The sequence below is a fragment of the Xiphophorus hellerii genome, chromosome 1 (genome assembly GCF_003331165.1).
Source record: "Xiphophorus hellerii strain 12219 chromosome 1, Xiphophorus_hellerii-4.1, whole genome shotgun sequence".
Taxonomy (NCBI): Eukaryota; Metazoa; Chordata; class Actinopteri; order Cyprinodontiformes; family Poeciliidae; genus Xiphophorus; species Xiphophorus hellerii.
Genome location: NC_045672.1, coordinates 7,918,947 through 7,936,621, shown reverse-complemented (window position 1 = coordinate 7,936,621; position 17,675 = coordinate 7,918,947). Strand labels below are relative to the sequence as shown.

Below are 17,675 nucleotides of genomic sequence, written 5' to 3'. Positions count from 1 at the left end.
TGAACACACCATCTCAACACCAAAACATAGTGGTGGCGGTGTCATGCTGTGAGGATGCTTTTCTTCCTCAGGGACAAGGGAGCTGGTCAGAGTTGAAGGGAAGATCATTCTGAAGCTCAATCCGAATGGACGAAAATTCAGGCTTCTGATGTGCAGAGCTGACATTAAACATTGAGCTGGGCGTGCCGTGGTGGCGTAGTGGTTAGCGCGACCCATATTTGGAGGCCTTGAGTCCTCGACACGGCCGTTGCGGGTTCGATTCCCGGACCCGACGATATTTGCCGCATGTCTTCCCCCCTTTCCTTCCCCGTTTCCTGTCAGCCCACTGTCATAGAAGGGACACTAGAGCTCACAAAACACCCCCTGGAGGGGTAAAAAAAAAAAAACATGGAGCTGTTTTAGAGCGAAAGGCAGTTCCACAGTGTCAGCTAAGGGGAAAATTTCAAACGCACAACACAATGTCAGATTTTTCTCTAGTAAAAAAGGTAAACCATGTAATAATTTGTCTTTAATTCACAATTATGCACCACTTTATTGGACTTCCACGTAGCATCTCAATAAAAGGCAGTAACGTGAGGAGAAAAAAAATGGCTAAAAGCTCAAAGGCACTTTGTGAACCAAGACTACAAGGCTTCGTGTATATTAGAAGCTTTCAGGGCTTTTTTCTCTCAATACACCACAGACCGTAAGGACGAGTGTAAAGAGCAGCACCTGAAAAAAAAAAAAGTGTGGAGATTTTTAATTGAGATCAAGAAAGTCCAAAATCTGACATGTTTCTGTGACATTTTATTATGTCCCATAGCTGTTATTAGTGTTGGCAAATGTTGGCAAAAGGTGTAGTAGCACTCACTGCAACATGCACTTTTCATATGGAAACTGATTAACTTATCTGTAAATACACATTTTTAGAGCAGCTTGAACAATGAAAACAGTAGGGTTATAACAGAAGACAAAACAGACAAACCTGATGAAATACTGGCTAATATACAGCCCCATTTTCAATCTGAAACATGCATCTGCAGCTTGTTTTCTAGTGGGAAACACTAATGGTCTGTCTGCATCAGACTTGTTGAAAAAGTTCCAAGAAATCCTCCATCCCAATCCCCCAAAAAGAAAAAAAAAAAAAACAAGCAAACACTGAGCCAATGAAGACAACAAAATGAAGAATTCCTACAAAACACTGAACAGAAAGGTTCATTAGCTAATCTTGCTATTGTGTTGTTGAGGGAGGAAATGGTATTGGAAAAGGTGCGCCATTAAACTTTTACCGACAAGTGTGAACTCTATACCTCTTGCACCCTACACCATGCAGGCAGGAGGCAGATGAATGCCTCACCTTGTGCTGGCTGGGTTCTTTGGGACACCGCAGTCCTGCGTGAGTTTTGCTTACAGCCCTCTCGGCCCATGAGGTGAGTCTTCCAGGCCTGGAGCAGGGACAAAAGTGGCACAGTTGAGTTTATTCCCTCACCAGGAACCCTCTTGACCCGGACCACCACAGGTGACTGTAGGCCCAGTCAAAGTCTGACTGGCTGCCCTCTCTCTGACCAACAGTGCCCTCTTTCATTGGGTTCACACTCGCAGACAAAGCAAAGAGAATCTGTGAAGTTCTGCATCCCTTTTTAGGTTGTGTGAGGTGAGATATCAAAAGGAATTTTCAGCTCTACTTTTTTCTCTCTATTTTACCTTTTTGTATTTGTTTTTTTTTTTGACTAGAAGTATTCCCTAATGAGCAAACAAACTCGCTCATCTTGAATTTGTTTGCGACAAATTTTATCTAACTTTATTCAACATCTTAGAAATACTCTGGATTTTACGTTGATGCACTGAAGGAAAAAAACATCAACCCAAATAAATACATTTGAAGACAAGACATCTATTTTATTCTCTCAAGTTTTTCGTCCTGTTAGGATCAACTTATTCCTAACCTGGCTGCGCTGTTGCATATACAACTTCAGAAGTCCATCTTGTAATTCAAACTTACCATAAAATGCCAGAAGCAGTCAACGATAATGATCACAACAATTACAATTGAAGGCCCAAACATATTCCACATGTGTCCTCTCTCTCAAAGGTGCAAAAACAAAGAACATCACTTCCACTACTGTGTGGACCTAAGGGTCTTTTTTTTTAACTCAATACACACAGACTCTAAAGCATGAAAGTGTAAACAGCAACACCCAACAAACTGTGGAGATTTTTTTACAAGCGCTTTAAAATTGGATTCAAGAAAATCCAAAATCTGACATTTTTCTGTGACATTTCACCTTGCTCTTATTAGATTCGGTGAGTGTCTTTTAAAACTGCAGCCTTAAGTACAAAAAAGCATAAGTTTTAATTATTTTATCTTGCTTTAGATAAAACAATTGGCCAGATGACACGCAGTCAAACCCATTTCAATTTACAAAAGAATCATGAGGAAATTGGCTGGTAAACAGCAGTGACCACACAGTTCACAAATTGATTTTTGAAAAGCAATGGGAATGTAAAGTGTGCGATGGTATTTTCTTTACCAGGAGAGAATTACAAACACCTCTAATAACAGAGGGTGTGATAATAGTAGTTTACCCCGAACATCTGTTGCTGCCTAAAGCCTATTATATGCTAAGTCATGTATCTAGTTGTTCTCACCCTTTTTTGATGTGAAGAAACAGAAACCCATCTTACCATATGGCACAACCATTCCATTTATTTAACGCTCAAGCCATTGTTGTTCATTGGTGAATAACTAAGTTGCTTCAAAAAAAAAAAAATCTCACCTCCTCTCCAGGTGGAAAGTTGTTGTGACACAAAGGACAGTGGTTGGAGGCGGCGACTGTACCTGAAACAATTGCGAGAACAAAAACATCATATGTTTAAGCCTAATGCCCCACAATTTAAAAGAAAATTACCCACTGAAGTACATTTTCTTAAGCCTGGGAATAGAGTCGAACTTAACTAACACAAATTTAATCAGTTTGTGCTGACAAAAGAAAGCAGACAGACTTCACTGCTATTAATTATTTATGCAACACATTGTAGTTGACAGTATGTAATGAACATACACTGGCTTTTGAAACATCATTTCACCTGACAATAACTAGAAGAATTACTCTGCATCAAAGTTGTAGCTGCTAATACATAGTTATTCTAAGGATAAATTTAAAAAGCGCATGCAATAACTTCATTGAGTGTTGAGTCAATCATCACTGGAAAATAGATTTTTTGGAAAATAGTTAAAAACAGAAAATCAAACTGCATAAGAAAAAGGTAATTTTGCTTAAATAAAGTTGGTAACACCTCTCTGTTCTCCACAAACAGAGCTACTTTACCTCTGACTGGAGTAAATACAAACCATTAGGGTAGGGATGTATGACATTAGGAAAGTGAATTGTGATGTAATTGCAACCTTGTGGTTGTTATTGCAGTTTTGGAGCATCCATCACACACATGTCGTCCCAAGGATGTTCGCTACAACCAAGACATTACTAGTTCTAGCTTGTGGCTAGAACGAGCCATCAATACATGAATCTACAGTTACATCAGTTCTGTCAGAAGGAATGGGCCAAACCTCAAGCAAATATTTTCAAGTCTAGTTTTCAGACTTGAGGATGTTTGACTCAAGTCTGAAGGCCAGTTCTACCAAGTACTGAGGAAATGTAGGTAACCGTCAAAATTGTGGAAACTTAGAAACCAATTCTACTTTTTGTTAATCTGCGAAAATGAAAACCGTAATAGTTACAGTGTGGAAACTAAACGAACACCTTCATGCAGTTTTAAAACCACAGTTAGCGAGCTACAAGCAGACTGTCCACTAAGGAGTTGACTTCACACTGGACACAAGCACATAGTCCACCTAATTATCTAGCTTGACATGATGGCTTAATGTTAATGGAACTAGGACATCATTCATGCCGTCTTTGTAGCAATTTCTAGCTTTACCTTTACTTTGTTAGTCATTGTTATGACGGATTTTTTTTTCAGTCTTATTTCAGTTTTTCTGTCCCAACTACAGTACATGACTTAATCCATATTACATATGGATTAAATTTTCACAGCCCCATCCTTAATTTTTGGGGGGTCTTTGATGAATGCCTCCATCTCTCCTAAAGTCATTTTACCTATATATTTTAATAAACGTCAAAAAAAAAAAAAAAAAAAAAAGACAGAATAAACAACATATTACAAAAATAATAATAATAATAATTTACATTCCCAAAACATCATTATTAGACTTTCCATCCAGGTGAAATACAACTTACGGTTACAGTTTGAACCCTGAACATGACCAGTGAGCTCCTCAGTGGGCACAGCCTCTGAGCAGCGTGGGCACTGGCTGAACCTGGACCTGTTTTCACATTCCCGCAGCAGGTGTTCTGTGAGGCTGGCTATCTCAACTACCTGTGAACACGACACACACGTACACAATGGCTCTTTGTAGAAGTCCTAAAACAGATTGTTAAGTGACTTAGTTTGAGGAAGGCTAGAGAAAACAAGCCCCAAACCTATGGGACGTCAGACAATACCAGTGTATGAATGTACCTGTCTACACTCATCGCAGCGCTGCAGCATCAGACACTGTTTCCAGTAGTGAAGGTCCAATCCATCTTCTGTAAACGATTCATCTTTTTTGCCACAGAAAATGCACATGCTAGAATAGACAGAGATCCTATCAGACTATGTGCAACATCAGTGACAAGAAAATGAGAATTTACATTAAACAAATCAGCAGCAAAAGGAACTGAGCTTTAGGTTATCGAATGGATTTCAAACGTTGTCTCTCGCCAACATTTTTTTAAAAATTAGTTTTATTTAATTAGCTTTTTACAGGCCTGCACTGGGTTTTACGTTACTTACTTATCCAGATACTCGGAGTCCTGTACGTCTACGCAGTCGGCTCTCTGAATCTGGGGCCCTTTTGTGACACCTGTAAATTAATCCATGCCAAAAAAACTGTTACATCTGCAATGATTCAAGTTTTCTTTTAGAATAAAGAGTTATTTAACTAAAATAGTAATATATGTATATATATATATATATATATATATATATATATATATATATATAAATAAAACAATCTCTAAACAGGTATACATACTCTTCATCATGTCCGCATTTCTCTATTAATGTTTTTTTTTTCTATTGCTGATATAATCTTCTAAATTTAAATGCCATGTTTTCATTAGTTGTAAGAGGCAATTCGTCATAAATGATAGAAATGAAGGCTTGAAAACATCAGTCTGTATATAACATGTCTCACTTTTTGAATTAAGTTGCTGAAATAATTGAACTTTTCAAAACTGTCAAAATTATTACACATTTTATCGCTCCTCTGCGTTGTTTACTTCAAGCATTCAGCATGCTGAGGTGAGTAAATCTGACAGATTTCCAGAGAGAAGCAAAGCATGAGGTTGAAGTAATGCCACCTGGTCATTGCTGTGACATTTGACTAGCACTTGTGTAAATTCTCTATTAGTGGCAGATGTGTGCAGAATAAAAAACATTTGCTGTCTGATTAAAATGCTCACTCTATGGAGGTTGTTAATAGATATTTTTTTTTAAATTAAAAAAATAAAAAATTGGTGGCAATCTGACTTAGTAGGAAATTAAGCTATCCATGCTAAAATATCAGACACAGAAAAGTGATGGTTGAACATTATTTACAGTACATTATGTTTATATTCTCTGCAAGTTAAGTTGAGAGGCCAAGTTATAATATGAATAATTTATGTGCAGGCTTCATTTTTTGTTCGCGCATAAAAATGCACAATAGCTACTTACAAAACATCCATTAACCATTGACATCTGTTAAAAGGTCTATGTTTTCGCACTTCTTTAAAGTTCATACCCCACTTATGATATTCCATAGCAATAGTACAAGATGAATGCAATATTCTTTTCTGTTGTTTTAAATAAACATTATCTTCTAGATATTTGCTTTGGCACCTTTTGGGGACTGTTTTTCAACTTTGTCTTGTTCTTGATTGGATGTTTCGTCTGTGGTGCTTTCGCTCTCCCTTTCCTACACATCAGAGGAAACAAAAGCAGCTCAGAGCATGTGGCCACCTTCAAAGTGACTGAAGTCATAAACAGAAATTATTAAATGTTGCGAGAGCTGATGCAAGTGCAGACTGATGACGGCTCCACCCACTGTGATGTCTTTCAAGGCGGCCAGCTGCTTTTGAAGGAAGTGAATTTCTTTCTTCTCCTTTTGTCCAGGCTGCTGTTTGGCAGCTCTTTTCAAAGCCTGAGAGAAAACCAGCACATCGTTAGCCTATTTGCGTAAACGGTGCCCACGTCAAATCTTGCATTCTGCTGAGTTTTTGTTTGCGACGCTCTTTTAAAAGATTCTTGGAACTAAACTCAAAAGCAGCGTCACCATGCAAATGCAAAACGGAAGACATTGGACTGCTGTGGCTCTTAAAAGAGTGCATTCCTGTTGTGTCACTGTTAGCAGTTTACAGCTTACTCTACAAATTCACAATATTAGTGTAGATAAGATAAAGTCAGGGTTATTGTTCCTGCTAAAAATTATAGTGATGTTATAGGAGCTTCCAAAGAACATTGTAATGCATGATAAACTAGCATGCGTTTATCTTTTGCTGATTTGTTAACCAAAAAAGGGAGAAGGTTATGTCAGACGATCTTTGCCTTCCGTGAAATTTTCACCTGTCTTTTTGATGAAGTCTCATCTAAAACCCGTCCTGCAAGTTCAGGTTATAAGAATGCTCCCATCTAGCATGTCTAAGAGTTTCACTGCCCATCTACCAGCTGCTCTATTGGCCTACTATCTGTTTACAACGATGAATACTGCCTTTGTCTGTCAGTTTGATGCAAATAGGTTGGCCAGAGTAAAGACACCCAAGAATGAATCAAAATGTTAAAAAAAAAAAAAAAAAATCCAATATTTGCCTGAGGTTCTGCAGTTTTTCCATCAATCTTCCCAAATCCGTCAAACAGGGTTTTGTAGAGAAAGTTCTTCTGTGTGGAAGCATCATTAGGCGGAAGGTAGCTGAGAACGGCTCCTCTGTGCTGCTCGTACAGGGATAAGATGATGCTTGCTGCCAGCTCTCGAACCCCTTTTGCACTATGCTCCAAAGCAGCTGTACAAAACTGACAAATGACAAAAGAAATTAGATCAATGCGAGTGGAATAAATAGATACATTTTGTAGTTTTAGTCCAAAATAAAAAAAAAAAAAAAGGAACTGAAGTGTGGAGATGTGACACGGGGGAGCAAAGCACAAGTAAATAAGACATTTTTTTTGTTGTTTTCTAAAAATAAATAGCTATAAATTATGTCCATGTTATTTTCCCCTCCTTTTTGTTACAAAAATGCAAAGGCAAATTCATCGGCTGCCTCTGGGGATCTAATCCTGTGTTTTAAAGGCATGATTAAACATGCCAGTACTGCAGAGTTTGACAGTTTTATAGCTTCAAACAAAAAACACCCCAGGGTGTTCTTTGACACCCTAAAATTGTCCCTGTTGTTTCCTGTGAAGTACTACACAAGGTTGGAGCCCTGAGACGGAGAATCGTGATGTTTCCTCCGCAACATTCCAGTGACTCACTCTGCCTTCACATCTGGTCTATCTTTACTCCTGTAACATCACAAGCCAGAAGTGCTTTGATTGGCCACAGAAAGCCCGATGTCCTTCCAACCTCGCTGGTCAAGCCAATACAGAAAAAAGACAAACATAGACTCATCTCTTCAGAAGTTACAACGGTTACCTTCCTTCAAAACTCAACTTTGTGCCGCAGATCCTAAACGTTGTAGAAAAATGGTTTGCAGAGATTTCACTAAACGGACATCGCTTTGCTATACAAATAAACGTGTAATTTGAACCTCTTGTGTAAATATTGTGATACTATATTTTATATTTTCTATGGATATAAGGAACAATTTCGTTTTACTCAAGGCCAAGATATCCTCAGGAAATATTAAACCATTGAACAACCAATTGCCAATATGTCAATGATATCATTTTAAGCAGGTGAAAATAATAATCATAAGTTTAGGGCAGGTTCCACCCACTGTAGTTATGTCTACCAAGTGGAGTGGAGTCCACCAGAAACAGAGGCTAGACAATAGAGATGTTAGTTTAGGCAAGTGGGTTGTTTAGCTGATAAGCTTCATTCTCAAAATAAACTTTGAAAGTAAAGTTGAACTATATGGATTAAAAATAACCCTCAGCAGAGCTAAATTTGGAGCTGAGAAGGAGGCTTAGAGTTTTTTCAGTTCTTGGATGTTGACTTTGGGATGCTTTGCTTTGTGGTTCTGAAATCTCAACAGGTGAACTAGGTTTGATCGATTGAAAAATCTTATTCAAATAAGCTCTCTGTGACTCATAATTATTTCACTCTATGGTTGTTTGTCCAGTGCCTGTGTTATATGCTCTGAGCCAATAGTTGTGAACGCGCAACTGTGAGGCCGATGGAAACATTCACTGGTTGAGGAATATAGCAACGGGACAGGATTTGTTTTTTTTCATAGGAGATAAAATCAAGATAATTGTTGTGTTGTTGTTGTCCCAATCATTAGTTCTTGCTGTCAAATAGTGAATAATTTGACCTTTAATTCTGTAAGTACAATTCAATACAGAGCTAAATCAATAAAAAAAAAAATAAATTAAAATAAAAAAATCAGTGCACAGGTGAATCCTAACTTAAAAACTTAAAAAAATGGTTCATCCATATTCAAGTTGCCATTATCAGTTATTTATTCAGTAACAAGGGCAGAATTGATTAAGTTGCTGAAATATCAGGACGCTAAAAAAAACCAACACTCATTCAGCAGTGAGCTACTGTCCAAATGGTGATGTTCCCACTGCCAGCATTACCTCAGTGCTGTGATTCTCTTCTCTGAGATAACAGAGTCAAAAGGCCAACCGTCCTTTGCTCAACAAGGACAACATACCATTATTCTGCCGTCTCCACTGACCAGTTCTCATTTTTAATTAGGAAATTCCCTTTTCTTGACTCTGGCCCCCTGCCTTAGAGCAAATCACCGCGGTAACGGTACAGGAAAAAGAAAAAAATGTTTGAACTATCGCTGAGATACCACTGTAGAGTAGCACAGAGTACCCATCACACAACCTGATAGAGTTGTTAGAAAAATGTGACATTGTTAAATATGTTTATGTGTATATTTAGCATATCTTACACAGATAACGTGTTTCTTTTCAGAGAATAAAGAGATCAATGGTCAACTGTGCTTTGTATGCAGTTCATCAGGCTTGAGTTGTGAAAAATCTTATTCTAAAAAGATATACTTTTCTTTGCTATGTAAACAATTTAATGGGGTCATTCCTTTCTATTAGTATGGAATCAGTAACAAAATGTCTATATTATAAAGTACTTCAATAACCTTTAAGGTTTGTTTTTTTTTTACTCCTTACATTATTAAGGCTGATACCAACTAAAATGCTTAAAGTTGACATTAGTTGCTGTAAAGCAGTGAGAATCAACAAAAACAGACTTCATTTCTCCCGTCATATCTCAAAATATCAAAATGAAAAGCTTATTGTCAACTCAAGCTGTTCATTTTAAAGATAAGTAAATCTTATTTCTAACACTAACTCGTGTCAGAGGAGGAGACCAGCTGTGGGATGCAGCACAGCTCAATCTCCCCTCCTCTAAAAACCGAGTTTGGTTCCAAGCCGGCCCAAACTTGAAACCGAGATGACAAAACTAACAATCTGCTCTCCCCTGACAAATGTCAAGCAGAGTCAAGAGGAGGGCCAAACGGGATTACAGAGGCTTTCTTTGGTGGACTAAAGGACCGGGCAGCGTTTTAGGCTGTCCCGAAAGGGCCGGAGTTAAAACAACTACGTAAAGAAAATTAGATCATTATTGGAAACCAACGAAGCAAAGAGTGTCACTTGTGCCAACATGGGCTCAGCTGAGTGGAGTTTACTGGATGTCTGGGTGAAATAAAAAGTCCCAAAAAGTCGCTCTGCCAGCGAGGTTTTAGAAAAAAAAATAGAAATGACTTATAAAAGTCATAGTTGAAGGGATTATCTATTTTATGTACTTTGCAAAAACTGCAAAATTGTTTTCAAATGGTAAACTGGATTAGATTAGACTAGAAGAAGAGGGACATTTTGGGGTTTTTCAGCAAAGCTTTATCAGAGATAAAGCATCAAAATCTGGAGACAATTCAGATTATAAATACTTGTGTTGTGATTCCCTGTTGGGCTGTTAATCTTGAAGCTACTTTCTCAAAGACCTTTAGCTGATTGATATGCGTTGTTCACAGCTGACTAACGTCCCGCTAGAATTCAGCAGCACCTGAAAGCTGGTGCCCTCCAGACTTCCTTTTGCAGTCTATTTTTGATGGTTGACTTTTTACAAAATGACATATATTATATATATACCTTATACCTTAAACTGTTGTATGATATGACAGCTTGTCATCTATAAATGTTGTTAAACAACAGCCGGTGTGTGTAGTTGTGCTTGAAACATAGACCGGCACTGATAAGTATTTATAAACCTTCTGCAAACAGGAGTTGCATGCACTGTTTCAAACAGGATTTATAAAAGCAAGCAGGTGAGTGTAAATAACACAATAATCTTTATGAAGTTACAAATTGAGTCCTATTATTTCAGCTGGAAATCTAGCTTACAGCAGCAATATATGGTGCTTTGTCCTACATTTGCTATGCAATCAGTGATATTCAAATATACAGCTGGAGTTAAAAAAAAGGATACGTTTTTCTGACTCCAGCTGTGTCTGTTCTGTATAGCTTTGTTTTTTTGTTTGTTTGTTTTTTCAGATTAAGGAGATTAAAATTGGAACTACCTCAGAACATAATGGTTAAACATAATGGTCACATTTTTTTGATTAGTTGTAGGTCTCCAAGAACCTGACTCTAGTCCCTGACCAAAGTGGTGTTTTCCTTGGGATCTGCAATGGATTGATGACAAATTAAGAACCAGCTTTGCAGAGCAAGAGGTCTGTAAAGAACTTATGCTAAGCAAACACTAGAATTGGCTTGATGCTGTAAGAGTCAGAGGCAATATATGGTGCTTTGTCCTACATTTGCTATGCAATCAGTGATATTCAAATATACAGCTGGAGTTAAAAAAAAGGATACGTTTTTCTGACTCCAGCTGTGTCTGTTCTGTATAGCTTTGTTTTTTTGTTTGTTTGTTTTTTCAGATTAAGGAGATTAAAATTGGAACTACCTCAGAACATAATGGTTAAACATAATGGTCACATTTTTTTGATTAGTTGTAGGTCTCCAAGAACCTGACTCTAGTCCCTGACCAAAGTGGTGTTTTCCTTGGGATCTGCAATGGATTGATGACAAATTAAGAACCAGCTTTGCAGAGCAAGAGGTCTGTAAAGAACTTATGCTAAGCAAACACTAGAATTGGCTTGATGCTGTAAGAGCGATGCTTTACTGTGTCCTTAAAATAAATTGTCAGGATCTGTGTTTTTCTGTGTTTATTTAGAGTTTTCTGTGTCTTTGAGTCTCCGTGTTGTCCTGTCTCCCCCTTGATTGTTCCCAGGTGTGTCTCGTTCTGTGATTACCCTCTGTGTATTTAATGCCACCTGTGTGTCTGCGTCTTTGTCGGGTCCTCGTCTTATGTGCGTTCAGTCCTTCATGTTGTCCAGTCAATTTACCAGTTGCTACCGGCATTGAGCCCTGGCTTCTGCTCAGTCGTGCTGCCTGGTTGTTTTTGGACTATTTTGGACTTATTTATCATTAAAACCGTCATTTCTCACTTTACCTGGGTCTGCTGCGTCTGCCTCACCACCTCACACCACCGTTACATGACATAAATGTGTGAATGACATTCAGTATTTATTCCAAAACAAGGGAAGAACGTTTCTTGTTCTTGTGAAGCTTTCGTCACAGACTATCATGCAACCGATGTTTGTTAGTATACATATGGAAGCAAAACAAACTGTACTGAAAAAAAGTCATTTCCAATTGAGATTTTTTAAAACTCTAAACTTGATGTGAGTTTTCTGACTTCTGAACACTCGTTTAACGTAAACTTCAGTCACTTCAAATAATTCAAGATTACATAAAAACTCAAAACACAAGACAAACTTCTATTATTATTATTATTTTGGTTCTTTACCGTGATGACATTTTCTAGGGTGAAGCCAGAGTTGTCTGTGCCCAGTTCCACAAGAAGTTTCTCGAGCAGTTCAGCCCGACTCTGAGCCAGACGAGGGGGGAAGTTGGATTTGAAAGGCTTCACTAGTTCACTGGGGATGACCTGTGAGGCTCTGACATCCTTCATAACAGCAATTTCCTAAGCAAAAGACAAGAGGAAGAATGAGATTTACACTGTTGAGGTTAGCCGATGCGCTTGTAGACCTACAGAGTTTTATTAGGTAAAATGTATCCTGCAAGCTCCTGGTGAATACTTGTTTGATGCCACATAGCAATTTATCTTTCAACACAAGCATCCTGTAAGTCGACAAGTCATGGCAGATAATCCAAGTGTAATGTGCAGAAGAAGGCTCTGCTAAAACCCCCTCTCATTGTTGACGACTAAAGTAAGATCTACTGCACATGTATTTGAAATCCAAGACACAAATAGTGAATTTTGTGTTTTGTCAAGCAAAGAAATAATCAAAGTTTTAATGAGACATTAGAAACCAACCCAGAACGCAGACAGGCTTGGTAATGTCTGTGAGCTGCTGAGCTAAAGGAAACACTCCCTCTCGTACGCTCACACCCTTGAATGAGTTCACCGCCACAGACCCCAAGAGGCAAGAATATTCAGTGCCATAAAAAATATATTTCTTCCCTTAGAGATTTATTTTTGTCACACCTCAGTAATTCAAATAATCACACAAACTTTATTACCATTATTAATACAAAAAAAAGTTGCTTTCAAATTTTTGTTTTCCATTTATTGAGAGAAAATGATCATCTCTTATTAAAGACAACTATTTTTTAAGTCATCTTTATGTGCCTTTTTTCAGGCTGTGTGTCTTGTTGCACATAGCTGGTTCTGTGTGAAAAAAGGCAACTGCTCCTAAACCAAATAATGAGATTTATCACTCCTGACAGGAACATTTGCCATCAAAAACGTGGGATGACTGGCTACAAATCTTTCATATTGCTGAGGAGTTTCAACCCACTATTCTTCAATGAACAGATTTAAGTCAACCACATTGTAGGGCTTTTCAGTATGAATACCTAGTCTAACATCAAGTCATAGCATTTCGATAGAATTTAGGTTCTAACTTTAACTAGGCCCCTCCAAAACAAGGATTTTCTGTTCTTTTTGGCCATTTAGAGGTAGTGTACATGAAATTGCTTTCCTTCTACATAATCCATGTGAGCTTGTACCTTTGATCACAAACTAATGGATAGACATTCATCTTCTGGAGCAGAATATAATGATCCTCAATTAAAACAAAGCAGCCTCAGCCCATCACATTACTACTGCCTGTAAAATTTTCCTTTTCTGAATTGCGGCATAAGTATTATTAGAAACGTAATGAAACTTTTAACAAGATTTATTTTCTTGCCAGTCCTCAGAATAATTGGCCAAAATTTAGAGGGCCATCGGAAATTTTTTGAAGTAATTTCTTTATTTTAGTGGTCTGACAGTAATCAGGCCTGTGTGCAACTGACAAAATTCAACTCTGCTTACCACAAACTGCACTTAATCACAACTACAAATCCTGATTTAACGAGTGGGATAATCACTTTTTTTGCATAGGGCCAGATCGGCTTGGCTAGCCTTTTCTCTTAACTCAGGTTATTTGTTTGAGGACCAGAATCATTTCAGTACCAAATGAATCTAAAACGGGATAAATCTGCAAAAATACTTTTTCACAGCACTCTATACTCTACACAACACGCCATCTCTCCAAGCTCAAACCTGCAAACATTTTAGTCTCACCCTGGCACAGAAAATTATATCCAGCTTTCTGATGAACTCACAGTTCCAGTTGATCCCAATTATAGTTAAAGGAGGCAGTGTGGGGAGTCAGGGAGAAAACAACCCCAAGCTTGTTTAGAGACCATGACTACACCTCCTTATTTGCCTCTTACTGTTTATTAGGCCGAAGCACAGGATGGAGACACTGAGGCAAGAAATGAATCATACTTACAGTAAGCTTCTTTTTTTTTTTTTAGATGAACACAAACTGAAATCTGAAGAAAGCAATAAATTTTTGCTAAGCAACTGTTTTATCATTTGGCTTAAAAATTTGAATGTTAGCATTACTTTCTTGTTTACGTTTAGCATATCCTGCAAATTTTCTCGTGCTCATAAAAGAATGGGCTCATACATTGATGTAAAGCTCTCTTCCTGACCAGATCATTGGCATACCTCACTGCAGGAAGACAAGTCACGGCCTTGGAATGGCACGCTACCAGCTATCATTTGGCTTAAAAATTTGAATGTTAGCATTACTTTCTTGTTTACGTTTAGCATATTCTGCAAATTTTCTCGTGCTCATAAAAGAATGGGCTCATACATTGATGTAAAGCTCTCTTCCTGACCAGATCATTGGCATACCTCACTGCAGGAAGACAAGTCACGGCCTTGGAATGGCACGCTACCAGAGAGCTAGTCACAGCAGAAAAAAGGCACTGACAAACACCATGCTTGATTCTCGGTTACAAGAAAGGAAAACCTGGGCGGTTTGGTAGCATTTTCCAGTCTGAAAAAATATGAACAGTCATTGCTTGGAAACTAAAGATTGCTATAAATTTTGCACCTTTTTTACAGATATAGTTGGTGAGCCATGAGTGGCGAGTCTGTTAAGCAGCTGACTGCTGGCTCTACCTGAGCAGATAGCCTGAGCCATTAACCAGCTAAGGCAAAAAGGTTTGATATCCTGCACAATAGGCAGTTGGCACTACTACTGAACTCAGAAGTTTTTGCTTGCTTGTTTTTGTTTTAGTCTATATGTAGAAAAACACAATGAATCAATATTTCATTCAAAGAATTTAACATTAAAAACAAAGCTCCTTTTTAGCTTCACTGTACAATTTTAGAAAGTTAAAAATTTTAAATTGTTGTGGATAGTAGACTGGAAATATCTTTATCTGTTGGAACAAAGTTATAAGGATTGACAAATTTGAGCTGCTCACTCTAGTAGTTGTACAACATAAGAACCTAGACAAGCCTAAAATTCAAGCATAATGAACAAGAAGAGCCTTAGTATTGGAATCCTGGTTTGATAACAACATTTCTGAAATTCAGCAATGACACTCAAATGAGCTCTCAAATAATCCTGTTAAACAATACATCGATTGCTCAAAAATGTTGTTCACCAACAGTAATAATACAGTAACAAAAGCAAAACCAAGTTCATCTCTGTTGTGGTCGGCTCGTCTTTGGTAGAAAATGGAACGCACTGTAGCATGCTTTTACATTTTGCATGCAATGCCAACAAAATATACTCCAATAAAACACAAAGTGTTTCAGAAAGTATTGAACAACGGAAAGTCTGATTCTCCAAATAAGGAAGGAAAAAAGTGACAAAATCTTCTACTGAACAATGTCAAGCATAACTTACATTTCAATCAAGAGCAGCGAATGAATCCAGATCAGCTACCACTAGTCTGGAGAAGAGCTCTTGATCACACGTTCTTATGTGACCAACCGTTGTTGGGAATTGGGAAACACTTTGGTCTGTGAAATTTTATACACTGGTGGGAAATAGGATACAGTAAAATTATGTAGGAAATGTCCAGCTTATTGGAGAAGGACGGACAGAAACGATTATACCAGCATTTAGAAATGTTCCAACACGGCAGGGATCTGAGAGCGGCTTCAAGCGAAACCTCACAAACCAGTTAGAGTATTGCTTTACATTTATTCTTCGACAATAAGTCATAATGCTAATGTAATAACACACAGTACAAAATATGTTACTTGTGAGTTTTTGCCTTGACTGAAACCTGGCTCCACCACAACATCAGTGACTCTGTAATCCGGCTTGATGGGCCGGTGTCTTTATGTGTAGACAAAAGAGACGGGAGCTCCAGTAATAACATAGATGATGGACATTTGTAACACGTCTCTGTTGACAGAGCTACAACTATTGTGAAATCTCAGTCCTTCCATTAGCCACGAGAATTCACAGCTTTGCTGGTGGTGTTTACATTCCTTCCAGAGATTTCACCCAGAGGGCCCTGAAGGAACCGTTTGTTACTGTTAACCAGCTTCACACTGTTATCCTGACACTTTAATTGTGGTTTCTGGATATTCCAATCATGCATACCTAAAAGCAGTTCTGCCCACATCCCACCAGCTTCTTCGCTTTCCCACTGGAGGAGCTGGGATATTGGACAATTGAAAACGAGCATCAACTGGGCCTAGAAAGCAGCTCGTCAGCCACTTTTAAAGCAATCCGATCCTGTTTATCCATATACATAGCAACATTAAGATCCGAGTTTCCTCTCGAGATCTTAATGTTGCTCTCAAGAGGAAGATCAACAGGCCTTCAGGCCTCTTTTGAGTCACAAAATGACATCAACAAGTGCACCGACTCATTCCAAACATTCACGACTCAAACAAACCACAACGGACGCACAAAACGTACCTCTTCCCAGCAACACAAAAGAAAATAGAAACAAGAACACATTTTCTGATTTCAACAAAATTGTTGAAACCAGTGAAATGACTGTTACTACAGAATAAAAACCAGTAAAACTAGATTACTAGCTCTCTTTATCAAAGGTGTAATGCATGCAATAGCAGACTGAGGTTCTAAACAACAAGTCATGAAGAACAACTGAAAGAAATCGCCTGCTATTCCTACATGTTAATATTTTTGATGTGAGCTCAGTGAAAATGGAAGAGTGAACAAAAGATTTCTCGAGCTGCTCTGCACTGCCAGTATGCTGGCTGAAATAAGGGTCGCACGGTTTTCCTTTGCTTCCAAGAGAAACGGATTTAGCCAACTATGGTTAGAAACTGCAAGCGGAATGTCTGCCAATCAGTCACACAGGTTATCTTTTGCATTTCCTTGTGTTCTGGAAGCACAAGGAAAAGCCTTGTGTTTGTCATTTCCATATTTGTCGGGAAACGACAAATATGATATTTGACTTTGGTATAGATGGATGAAAACATAAGAAAACAACTCAGGCTTGAAAAATACAGATACGGAACAGTCAGAAAAACATGCTCAATAGATGCAAAACACCAACCCGTTCTGTAAACTAGACACACACATCACTTGGAGTGTCATATTACCTGTATGAGGGCGATGGCAGCCGCCCGTAGACGGTTAGGGGAGTCTCCCGTCCTCGCCAGCAAATTAGGTAAGGTCTGCTCCAGGCAGTGGGTCACCTCAACCCGGCCCAGGCCCAGACCTGGGATCAGCTGGCTCAGCATCAACCGGAGCAACTTCAGCGAGGCGTGAAAAACCTGAGGTAGAAACCAGACAGGTTAGGCTTAAAACTTTGTGAGCTATTTTTAAAATATCTTAAAGAATTATTAACTTGAAATGAGTAAACTATTTCACAGCTGTGTTTGGTATTTATTTATTTAATAAAAGCTTAAAAGGAAGGAAAATACAAAGAAAAAAAGGCAACTAAGCATTGAAATAATGACTAAATTTAATATTTCTCTGCTTATTAATGTCAATTCACACTGTAGCTTTAGAGATAAAAAATTACTGAGGTATTATGCAGGAATAGCCAAAAAAATAGAATCGGGGACAGCAATGTGCGTAAGAGAAAGACTTTTCAATGATCTTTAAAGG

The 17,675-nt window shown here is 38.2% G+C and overlaps 1 protein-coding gene across 1 annotated transcript in view; it reads right to left on the bottom strand.

Annotated features, from left to right (window-relative positions):
* Nucleotides 1-17,675, bottom strand: part of cep104 (centrosomal protein 104) — a 39,120-nt gene that overhangs the window by 4,173 nt on the left and 17,272 nt on the right. The window contains exons 12-21 of the mRNA XM_032570452.1: nucleotides 17,165-17,338; nucleotides 12,071-12,247; nucleotides 6,889-7,089; nucleotides 6,128-6,223; nucleotides 5,923-5,998; nucleotides 4,834-4,903; nucleotides 4,519-4,627; nucleotides 4,239-4,377; nucleotides 2,757-2,818; nucleotides 1,337-1,424 (exon numbers count right to left, since the gene is read on the bottom strand). Coding sequence (XP_032426343.1) covers nucleotides 1,337-1,424; nucleotides 2,757-2,818; nucleotides 4,239-4,377; nucleotides 4,519-4,627; nucleotides 4,834-4,903; nucleotides 5,923-5,998; nucleotides 6,128-6,223; nucleotides 6,889-7,089; nucleotides 12,071-12,247; nucleotides 17,165-17,338 — 1,192 coding nt within the window. The remainder of the gene's footprint in view (nucleotides 1-1,336; nucleotides 1,425-2,756; nucleotides 2,819-4,238; nucleotides 4,378-4,518; nucleotides 4,628-4,833; nucleotides 4,904-5,922; nucleotides 5,999-6,127; nucleotides 6,224-6,888; nucleotides 7,090-12,070; nucleotides 12,248-17,164; nucleotides 17,339-17,675) is intronic.